This window comes from Hesperophylax consimilis, chromosome 4, assembly GCF_061612785.1.
Source record: "Hesperophylax consimilis isolate HC1 chromosome 4, BYU_Hcon_1.0, whole genome shotgun sequence".
Taxonomy (NCBI): domain Eukaryota; kingdom Metazoa; phylum Arthropoda; class Insecta; order Trichoptera; family Limnephilidae; genus Hesperophylax; species Hesperophylax consimilis.
In genome coordinates, this window is record NC_142839.1 from 18,109,421 (window position 1) to 18,121,722 (window position 12,302).

General features: G+C 37.7%; 1 protein-coding gene across 2 annotated transcripts; it reads left to right on the plus strand.

Annotated features, from left to right (window-relative positions):
- Positions 1-1,393: 1,393 nt before the first annotated feature.
- On the plus strand, positions 1,394-11,589 carry LOC149424303 (uncharacterized). Of its 2 annotated transcripts, none has more exons than XM_089631267.1 (4): positions 1,394-2,226; positions 4,864-5,088; positions 6,373-6,612; positions 10,047-11,589. In XM_089631267.1, the coding sequence occupies exons 1-4, from the start codon at positions 1,588-1,590 to the stop codon at positions 10,605-10,607; spliced, it is 1,665 nt and encodes a 554-aa protein (XP_089487393.1). In that variant the 5' UTR covers positions 1,394-1,587; the 3' UTR covers positions 10,608-11,589. The 2 variants fall into 2 exon arrangements, with proteins under 2 accessions (XP_089487393.1, XP_089487394.1); XM_089631268.1 differs by having other exon boundaries at positions 6,385-6,612.
- The last annotated feature ends 713 nt before the right edge of the window (positions 11,590-12,302 follow it).

Consider the following 12,302-nt stretch of genomic DNA (forward strand, 5'->3'; position numbering starts at 1 on the left):
TAGATTTTTTGTTGTAATAGACAATGATATTTTATGGAACGTAGTGATGTACGTGGATAAACGTCATTTACAAAAATATTTTCTTAACGAATGGTTTCTCTCGACTAAAAAAATACGATAAAAGGAAAAGTACCACTATGGACCGGTTTATCAGTATTATTATGGTTTCTTTATAATATCTTGCCTGGTCTTTTACCAGTCCTGTACGCAACTGAAATATGGAGTCTCTACCTACTCAATGATCTTTGAGCCGGTATAGCAGTAACTTTTAGCAATGGTATAATTCGGTTTATTTTACCAGGGCGCAACTTGACATACGTAAATATTTCCCTTAGCGAGCGTGCGAGCATTTATTATGTCAAGAAAATATAAAAGCACCTATTGTAAGTACATTTTTACTACCTGCTAAAAAAAAAGTTCCCTTTCTACGTACTAAGCTAATTGTGTATTATTAATTTACTATTTTTTGTGGCGAGTATTAACACAATATTTGGAAAAGTCTAATTATTTGGAGTGCGTATATGCGTACCGCCGCCCCGTAAACCATTTGTTAGTATCTAGCACTTCTGCTATAGGCCACCCCAAGTAGTTTGCCACGTTTGGTGAAGTAGCAGGAGTGTTAATGTATAATATATATGAATCCTATAATTTCTATACCCGCTATATCCGATTTATACAATCATTATACAATCTACTACATAAAGTATCTATCAACTACGTGCGGGCAAGATCGGAAGAAGTCGGTTGAGAGATATCCTTTGACCTGTCACTCCTGGATTTCCTTCCTCTTCCCAAAAAGATTCCCCACACCACATCCCTAAAAATGACAAAGGCCCTGTGAGGACAGGTAAAAAAACTCGATAATATTTTTTTCAGGTGTGCACAGTATACAATTTTGTATTTTTGTAACAATAATAATTTTGATCATCATTCTTAATAATTACTGGTTACTAATAGCGGGTGCAGACATTTCAATTTTAGTTGATTATCTCGACACTTGAAAACATATAAACAAATTTAGTGTGTACTTTATAAAGTTGATTGAGTTTTTGAGATAAGCAAGAGTGGTTTATTTATGGATAAGCATAAAAAACGTACAACACGTACTACGAACATAATATAAATAAAAAAAAGAAAACAATCATGTTGTAAAATATTATATTTTTAGGGATTCATAACTGCGAAAACTAGGGATCTTGGTGTACACCACTGATTGTTCCTAACGCTATGAAAAAAAGCTACATATTTTTTAAGGATATAGATTATATATTTCTTCTGTCAAAATAAAATATTAAACTGTTCATATTGTTAATAAAAATTCTTGAAATTCCATAGATAAATTATTTTAAAAGGTATGAAGTGAAGGCCAAATGCAGCCTGCCTAGTAAACTAGCGTAACCAATACTGGCAAGCATTATTTGCTCGTCTGAAGTCGTTCATTTACTGATGTTTAGTGAAAAATAATTCTGAAATCTTTTGGTGTATTGGATTGCATGATTCGAGACATTAAATAATATCAGTACATCTCAATTTGAGCTGACGGATATTTTATAGACTTTCACCCTGAAGTATCAATGTGTTCTGGAAATGGTTTGCAAAGAGGACGTGGTATCATGGTTTAAAGAGTTAGAAAGCTATAAACGTATCGATGCAATGTGTAGTCTTTTAAACATGTGCCTCCCGTTTGAATTAAGGTTCATTGGCACATACCTAGAAGAGCTGGGAAAGCGGGATTTCCAGGAGTTACGTGGGGCAGAAGTCAGGGCCAACAGCAACGCAGATCTTGCTGCTGACATTGGCGGAGCTAATACAGATCACAGAACACGTCGAAAAATGGCACTGTATGTCTCTCTACTCCGGTCGTGTAACTACGCTTGTGCATCTACCCTCTACAATGTGATGGTTGGATTGGAACAGTCTGGTCTTTTGGGAGGAGTATACGGGGATCCCTTGGAAGAGCTCTTATTATTATACACAATGGCTCTACACCATCCGGCATTTACATTTGATCAGCACACTCACTTTGGCGAAATCCTAGAAAAACTCAAATTAGAAGATGAAAGGAACCGATACAATCCACCACCAGTCACCATCAACATAGCACAATCTACCAATAGCTGTATTTTACATACCAGTGTAGCGCCAAACCTTTCCATCCCTCCACCCAGTGTGTCAGGGTTAGCTCCCATGAATACTCTAGTTTACGTCAAGACGCCTCCTCTACAGGTAAGATATTCCCATGTCTTCAATTCTAATATTACTGTTCCTTTGTCCAAAAAGACTAACCCCATTTATTGTGTTTAGTAAACTATTACTAATCTTTTTTTTTGTAAGCAGTAATAACTGTGTATTATTTTTTCATTAGAATTTCAATTTTATCTTGAACTGCAAAGATTACCTATATCTCTCATTGACGATAAAGTAAACAATTATACTTGTGTTACCACAAATAAATCGTCTTGTTTTTCCTATCCTGAAACTAAAATAAAGGATGCAAATATAAGTGTCTAAAAGCATTGATAAAAAAAAAATATATACCTATATATATATAGATATCGCCCTTGTGATATTTTGCACAAAAACGGCGCTATACAAATCATCTAAATATTATTTTACCCTGAAAAGAACCTTCGTCAAAATGTTCAGGGGGGACAAAATCTTGCAATTTCGTCAATAAAAAATTTCATTTAAATGCAGTTTATTTTGTGTTCCTGTTTTACGTTCAAAAATATTTTTTTACCATTTTTTGTGTCTATTAACATTTTGCCATATCAACATATTTATTTAAATGAATAGACTTTTATTGGGGTATATGCTTCTTATCCCAATATATGAAACCTCAAGAATGTAGTCAGTAGGTACATCAGTACCATAATCACAACAAATTTTTCAGCATGACAGCCTATGTTTTATTACTAGATAATTAATTAGCCTATCTCGGCCAGGCAAATTAAAAAATGATCAAGCTAGGTATAAAGAAAGACAAGTCAAAAGCAACTTCTATTCATCCAGACTCTTACAACTGCTTAACAAACTAACTAACTAACCATCACGCCGTTTCCCGCAGGAGTAGCCAGAAGACGGACCGCCAAACAACTCGGTCTTGGCACACACTCCTTGCCTCATTCACTTTTATACATACTCTCTATTATTCTGACTCTTGACATGACCCGACTCAAGTATCTGATTCACTTGATCGTGCCATGTGTTCCTTGGACGTCCCCGACTTCTTCCACGTTTACATATGTATATTGAATAGTTATCGTCCATCTGAACTACTGTCCAATCAGCATGTAACCACCACTAATACACCTAAACAGTGACTACAATAAATAAGGTATAATTTCCTTGACTCCCACTAATCCGATCCTTAGGTGGAAACAATTTTACTCGTAATGTCAATTAAATAAAATTTCATTATCATAAAAAATATCATGTAAATATCTAGTAAAATATATTTTTCAGAATTGTCATCTTGATACTGCAAAAAGTTTTTGTCCTTGAGATTGAAATAAAATGACATACATTGAAATAAATTACAGTGAAACCTCTATCTATTGGTTTTAAAGGGACCTATCGAAATAAATGATGAATGCGGGGAAACAATGAATGCGGGATTAAGAGGACAAAACACAAGGAGATACGATCCAGTAAAGTTACCGTCCTCCCAATCTGCATAACCGTTGGTAGATTAAAATTATAAGAAGAAAATAAGTTTTAGATGTAAATAAATGTATTTATTTAAAAAAATACAAAGCTAAACAGAACCATTTTTTTTAAAAAATTTATTGCATTGTAAATACATAATCTTTCATCGACATTTGTTTTTTTTACTGTTTTATTTCCGCAAGTCAACAGTATATTTTCAGCTTTGCAAATGATATTTTTTTCGGCATCAGATATTGAGTGTGCGTAGTAGAAAGTTTTCAATCTTTCAAAGAGGGTGCATGCTTCTGAAAATGAAGGTACAGGCAGCGGCTCCTCTTCATCAATATCGACCTCTTCTGTTGTCTCCGTCAATCTTGCGTCACACAAGCTTTCGATAGTTTCTATCCCACAAGTTAGAATATTGTCGTCGAAAGTAACAAAATTGTTAAAATTTGTCAAATTTGGTACCAAGAGATAAGAATTTTCTCCAGTTCGCTAAACTTTGATTCTTTACTGGTTTTTCTAGTTTTCGAAGATTTTCCGCACTTTTGAATTTGCTCCCGAATTTCGTTTTTTTTCAAGAAAATAGAATTTAACGTGGATGCCGCGATTCCTAAACGCTTGGCTATGTCGACGCGTTTTTCAGCGGGGTTTTTTTCGTACGTAAGAGAACGTACTTTTTTCATCAAACGGCTCATTTCGAAGATAGTTTAAAAGCTCAAAAGGATAACTGCAAACACTCCACTAAGTTCGGGTATCTAGCGACAACTGACGACAACTAGCGACTGATGGCGGTGACAAACTGTTATTCTTTCTCTTTCTCTCTCAAAAGTTTCGCGCATCGTAACGAGTACCGTCGGGCGCCGTTTAAACATAGACAAAATATATCAAATACGCGACGTAATTCCTACGATGAATGCGGGAAAATGGTGGACATAGAAACGATCGATGCAATCTATTTTTGTATGAAATGATTTCGGACTAGAAGAAATAAATGATACATCCGGGAAAACGATTATTCGAGGAACGATAGATAGAGGTTTCACTGTATTTTTATTTTAGTAGGTACTTAGGGCGACAGAAATACCAATTAAAACATCAATTCATATTTCTACTTATAGCCCTGTAGTGATCATAATTATGTAAACATTTTAGGTTCATCCCTTAAAATTGATGATATCTTTATCTTAATAACATTTGCAATTCCTGGGCCAGCCCATTGTCTCCGAGCAGATGGGTGAGCTGATAAACCCAGTGGTGGGCATGGCCAACCAGCCCATGCCTCCGGAACCCATGTACTCAATCATCACGGAGGGGGTTCACACCATGCAGGGCATGGCTGCCATGCAGCACTACTCCATGGAGTACAACCCCGTGGGGCAGGGCCACTGGCAACCCCCGGGGCATGTCATGATGTCCTCATTAAATCAACCCATTGAGGTATGTATATTAGACATTTTTTAATTATAAAGGTCATTCCCCCGAGCTGGTCAAAAAGTGTTCGCGTGTGTTTTCATGTTAAATATTTCCTATATTATAAGCATAAGTGGCTTTAAGTTGTGGCATTACTAAAAAACTAACTAAGTTCAAAGTTTCATTTTCAAAATTTTAAAACTCTGAAATAATCAATATTTTGTGGTGTTTCTTATTGAAATTATGAAGTTTTTTTTCCTTTCCTTTATTATTTCCCAATAATTTTAGGATAAAAATTTACAGTTCCATGATATTTCATCAAAATGAAAATTCAACACACCTTTAAAAAGTGATATAGATTCATTAAAAGTAATGAAACAAAAACTAGGTTTAATAGTTGGCTGTATATATAATGCATTAGCGGAATCAATTATAGGATACGGAGTAAATAGTTACGGATTAACGTATAAAACGTACTTAAATAAAATAGAACAATTACAAATCCGTTTCCTAAAATTGATATCAGGCAAAAAAAAAATAGAATTATGTGAAGGCGATTATAAAAAAATATTTTCTTTGTGTAATGTTCTCTCTATACATAGTAGGATAGATTACCAACTAACGCTAGATGAATTCTGGAACACAGAATTCAAAAAACCTGTAAACCATAACTACCCTACTAGGCATAGAGAAGCACAAATGTTCATTATTAAAATATCGCAAAATGTATACGGAGATAGAACAAAAAGACATAAAATTCCGAAATTATTTAACTCATTACCAGAAGATATTAAAAATGAGACATGTTATTCAAAAATAAAAACGAAAATTAGATCGTTCTACCTCCGTCAAACATAAAAATAATTAATATTGTGGATCAAGATATCAAGTTGAAATTAAATATATTATTATAAGCTAATAAATAGAAAAAGTGAGAGATTTCTTACAATTAAACTGATTGATCAGTTTCGTAAGATCTAAGTAAGAGAAAATAATGACAAAAAAAAAAAAAACTGAATAAACACATATAAAAAAAAAAGTTATCTATGTAACTTATTTAACCTAGTTTTGTTTCATCACTTTTCATGACTTTATTACATACATATGAATTGTTAAAACGTAAGTTAAGGGAACCAATAAAGACACTGCCTGTGCTTGTGTAAAATAAAAATTACATAATTAATTAATTAGTTAAGAATATGTCTAAATGCTGCATATTTACCAGTATTTGTTGTTATTATTTGAGGACAATGAATACGCTTCATCTTGTACTCACCGAGCACAAGATTAACAGCAGTCCTGTCAATTCAGCTCAACTTCCAGATGCTGACGTACCAGCCACCCTCGCCTGTGCTGTCGCAGCCCTCCTCGCCCTGCGACAGCCGCCCCGCGTCTCCTCCAGTGCTGCGCCCCGCGCCCCCCGCTCCACCCCACCTGCATCAGCCGCACCGCCGCCCCTCGCTGGACACCCCGCCCCCGCACTCGCACCCCCAGCCACACCCCATCCCTCACCACTATGTCACCGGATTCAACGCGCTGACCATCAACGAGGTCAGTTAACTTACAAGTACAAGGTGGCGCAAAAGTCCTTAATCGATTTTCTAAGGCAGTTACATTGTAACCTAATTATTATAATCAAGGGCTTGACATCAAACAACGTTAACAAAAACATACAAATTATTGCATGAGCGTTCTAGGGTTAACCTTCAATATTGTGAGTATTTCGTACAATGTTTAAGAGCAAGGTAAACTTACTGTATTGCTTATATCATGAATGATGACCTACTTGGCAGAGCAGTAAAACTCAGTGGTCGCTGGTTTGCAGGGTTGTAAAAGAAATATCAGAAATTTATTTATTAAAAAAATACAATTTACAATATAAAATTATTTTATGCATACTTTTGTATCTATATTAATTTTAACTAGTACCCCATAAAAAGTTATGCTTGAATGGGGGTTGTTAATTTATGAACGCATATATCTCGTGTGATTTGAGATAAATATATATGTAAAATGATCTTATTAATTGAGTGGTGGATACATATACATCCTAGGGAGAGACCACCATTCTTTATAAATTTTTGTACATTGTAATGGATCGTTTGTATCCATGAAAACATATAAACCATTTTTATCCTTTGGAAAGAAGTAAGTATGTGAATTGTGCAGAGATGAGATTGAATGAGAAGAAAATGGACGGCCTAAGCATAGACGAAACATGGAACCACATAAAAGTGAGTCTTTGTGAATCTGCTAGAGAAGTTTGTGGTATAAGTACGCAAGGTAGGAAGAAAGGTGATGCATGGTGGGATGATGAGATTAAAGCACTGGTCTCAGAGAAGAAGAAAGCATGGTTATGTCTGATTGCGACTGGAAGTGCTTCCAGTGAAGAGAAGGATCGAGCGAAAGAAGTATACAAGGAATGTAAGAAAAAGGTAAGAGTTGGAGTGAAAGAACGAAAGAAACGCCTGGAAGAGGAAAAAGGAATGAAAATGACAAACCATTTCCAAGAAAATATTAAGTTGTTTTGGAAGGAAGTCAAAAGGTCACGGTGTGGCCCAGAAAACGGAAACATGAAAGTGATAAAATCGAAAGATGGAAAAATGTTGACGAATGAGGAAAAAATAAAAGAGAGATGGATGAAGTATTTCGAGGAAGTCTTCGAAAGCGAAGTGAGTGACAGTGATTCCAGCGGCGAATCAGATATGAATGATGATGGAGTGAATGTTACCGAAATTAGCATGGATGAGATAGAAAGATCAATTAAGTGTATGAAGAATGGTAAGGCTGTCGGTTACGACAATATTGCTGCTGAATATTTTAAAGGAGGTAGCCGTATAATTCTTACATGGTTGTGCAATCTTTTTAACCAATGTTTAAAGGAGGCTTACACGCCTTTAGATTGGAGAAGGGCAGTGATCAGGCCATTATACAAAGGTAAAGGGTCACGTATGGAATGTGGGAATCATAGGGCTATTAGCCTGCTAAGTTCAGTTGGCAAGCTGTATGGTAGAATTTTGATTGAAAGGGTAAAAAAGGAAACAAAGGATAAAATTTGGGATGTGCAAGGTGCTTTTATGAGTGGAAGGGGGTGCATGGACCAGATCTTCTCATTGCGTATGCTCACCGAGAAGTTTCTGGCAAAAAACCAGAAACTTTTCTGTGCCTTTGTAGATCTACAAAAAACATACGACCGAGTCGACAGGAAAAAGCTATGGAAGGTGTTGTCCAAGTATGGAGTGAATACGAATCTGACTCAGGCAATTGCGTCTCTGTATGAGGGAAGCGTTGCATGTGTTAGGGTGAACGGTGATTTTACGGGGTGGTTTGATATCACAAAAGGTGTTAAACAAGGCTGCGTAATGTCACCATGGTTATTCAATCTATACATGTATGCAAGAATTGAAAGAGGTGAGATTGGGCGCGAATTTGAGTAATTTTAAAGTATGTTGTCTCTTGTATGCTGATGATGCGGTGCTGATTGCTAATAGTATGGATGATCTGCAGTCTCTCGTGTCTAGGATGAACGAAGTATGCATGAAGAATGAGTTAATGATGAATGTAAGTAAGTCTAAAGTAATGGTGTTTGAAAGAGAGAGTACGAAAACAGTGTGCAATATAGCTGTGAATGAGGAATACTTGGAGCAGGTGGATGAGTTTGTGTATTTAGGAAGCATGTTTACGAGAGATGGGAAGGCTGACAGAAATATTGAAAGAAGAGTAAATGCAGGTAACTCCATTAATGGAGGACTGAACGCAGTTGGCGCTAACAAAAAATTGTCCAAAGAATCGAAGTTAGCAGTCCACAATGGAGTGCTGGTGCCTACCCTGATGTATGGAAGTGAGGCATGGAACTGGCAAAGAAAGGATGAAAGTAGATTGAATGCTGTTGAAATGAGATCTCTGAGGCGTATGTGTGGTAAAACCATGTATGATCGTGTGAGGAATGTGGAGATCCGCAAAGAGTGCAAGGCTGATGTAAGCGTAATGAGTAAGATCAAGAAAGGGACGCTTAGATGGTTTAGGCATGTAGAGCGAATGAGCGAAGAAAGGAGTGTAAGGAAAATATACGATGCAAATGTGAATGGTAGCAGAAGTCGGGGACGCCCGAGGAAGACATGGCATGACCAAGTGAATCAGATACTTGAGTCGGGCCATGTCAAGAGTCAGAACAATAGAAGAGTATGTATGAGACGATGTATGAATGTGAATGAGGTAAGGAGTGTTTGCCCAGACCGAGTTGTTTGGCGGTCCGTCCTCTCTGCCTACCCCTGCGGGGAAACGGCGTGATGGTTAGTTAGTTAGGAAAACAAATAGTTGACAGTCATTTTATATCCATGGCTACAAATATTTCCCTCACCACAGTGCGTTTTTGATATTTGCTTTTAAGCAGACCTTATGTATGCAAGGAAATTGTGAATTTGAATCCTGTCAATATACCTGATTTGAGTTTGCATATTGTCACCAAAAATGTTTAAAACTAGCATCACACAGCTGTTGCAGAAAATATGGTTGGCTGCTACGTAATTAAATACAAAGTTTATATTTTTTCAATCAATTATAATAATTGGTAGGTATTGCTTTGCCTCCATTGTAGGCTGATAAGTAAACAGAAAAAAAACCTTTTCTTAAAATAATTCAAAATGGGAATACCGCACGAGAGTCTGGATCCAGTGAGACTGTATTATCCCCAATTGTTGTGAGGCTGAAGGTAGTGGGGAGGGGAAGAAGATGAGAGGAGGATGTTGGAAAAGTACCCGGCTTTAATAATAAGTGAACTTAGTGACACAACAGATCTCACAAGATAACAGAAGGGCATAACCCGAATTTTACCAGAAATTTCAGAAAATCCATACATTCATCACATATTAACAAATGTTGTCAGGTTATCCAAAAGATTTACATATTTTTTATCCAGACCTAATCGATGGGTGAAAACATCCCGTGAAGGAATACAGTTGAAATGTGATATATTTTCATTTCAGAGGCACTTGGAGGAAGACAAACCACTCATGGATCCAGAGCTACAGTTGAAGGCAATAATGCAATTGCAGTCCATAGAAAACCAGAATGGAATCAGGCGATTAAGTGGTCGGCGAGGGGGAGGGGGCAGTAGGGGCGGAGGGGGAGGGGGCTCAGGCGGGGGTAACACATACTGCAGCACCCAGCAGCTGCGCTCCAGTCTGCCACACCAGTCCTCGGGCAGCGACTCTGGCTCTAGCACGGGCTCGCACTCCCCGCCCCGCCAGGTGCCATCGCCAGCACCACCCTTCATGCGTTCCAACTTCCCCCCGTCCTACAGACCCGGCTACTCCCCCTCCCCCTTCCCGGGCAACGGGGAGACAGGCTACCTGCCGGCGCCGCCCTACGCCCCGGGCTTCTTGCCCGTGCCTCTGTATGCCCGGCCCAAGCTGTCCTGCTGGAACTGCGGGGCTACGGGCCACTCTGGAGCAGACTGCAAGGAGCCTTCCATCGACGACATGACGCGGGCCACCGTCTACCAGCTGGATTACAGTACGGCCCCTCCGGATACTAATGACAAATAATGTTAATAATAAGTTTTTATTAGTTATGTATCTTATTTTTGCCTGTTGATCGTTCAAAATGTATTAGATAAGTTGCGTCGGAATATTATTCATCGCCGATGGGACCTACCGTAATGCGGAATGATGATTTAGATATTTTAATGTTTGTTATCAAATTTTTCATGTCTCAAAGACTTAATGATCAGGGTGATAATTGGAAGAATACTTGCTTTGTGTGTGGGCATTTATTATTTTTGAAGCCATTTAAACAACAACAAGAAATGCTTATTTATACAATATACACATCAATTTATACTTTGTAAGTTATGTTTTTATAATAAATTTATTCATAGAGTAGGCAATGAAGGGAGCTGAATGTTTTCCTAAGCAAGAGAGATTATCATCACGGCTACTAACTATTATATTAATGATCTAATTCTTAAATTACTATTCCCATTTTTATAGTGACTTTTTTAGGTAACATAAGTGTTTTGCCATGAATTTCACCATACTCTCTATCTACTCGTACACGTTTTAAACAATAGACGTACGCAGCCATTAGCGCCGCGCCTTTATTCTTTTAGCCATCCTTGTGTTTGAGTGATGTTCTCAGGGTTAAGTTACGTTAAACAGCCAGCACTGATCAGATTCACACTGTTGTGTACCGGACACTGGACACCTGGAACCAACCAACCAACCAACCAACCAACCACTTCAGTCACTGGCTGCACACTCATAGTCAATGTAAATAATACAAATCTAGTTCATAATAAATGCTATTTGTGATTGTTTGTATATGTATATACAGGTATATATACTAGTTAACTCATCAAATTGATATATTTGTAAATTATCTTGTAATGAGTGTGTTCGAAATAATTAACTTTTACTTTCACATTATTTAAGAAGAAAAAAATAAATAAATGATATTTGAAACATCAATACATATTTTAATAACATCCCAAATGATTAGGCCTGGGCCTAATATATTTGTAACGGTGAAAATATCACAATATCGAATGTATGAATACGGGATCCACAGGTATCAGTTGCTGAATACGTTCCGAGTGTGTAAGCGGGAGAGCCGATTCTCCACTGCCGAATGCCACGGGAGTGAAAGAGACAAACATATTTTGTGGTATGCGAAAGATTTCTGAGAGTGGGAGAACCATGCTTCCTTGCCACGGGTCCTACGTCCAAGGGTGGTTAAAAGGAAACATATGTTTTGTTGCTTATCGAATTCTTTTCTGATATTGATAGCATTCAGGGTTTTTTTTAAATTTTATTTATAGAGTGGAGACGGTTTACATATAGTTCCCGCTATCTCCCATTTTACCTCATTCCTTTCACAGTCACCCAGTCCCATTTTGTAAAGTTCCACAGGGTTGTCACTGGATATGTGGCTATGTCTTCTGTTTCCACAATGTGTCTTCCCAGGTCTTATCTCTCATCTCCAATCCCCCTTGATTCCCTGAAGGCCCCACAAGGGAAGAAAGCCACATCTCACCTCTCCACTCCCCTTTGGTTCCCTGAAGGCCCCACAAGAGAAGAGTTCTTGGAGGTGGCGTCATCTCTCCTCTCCATTCTTCATTGGTTTCTTTAAGGTCCCACAAGGGAAGAGGGCCTCATTTCTCCACTCCACTCCTCCTTGGTTCCTCAAGGCCACATGGGGGAAGAGTCTACTCCCGTTGGTTCCCTGAAGACCCCACGGCGGAA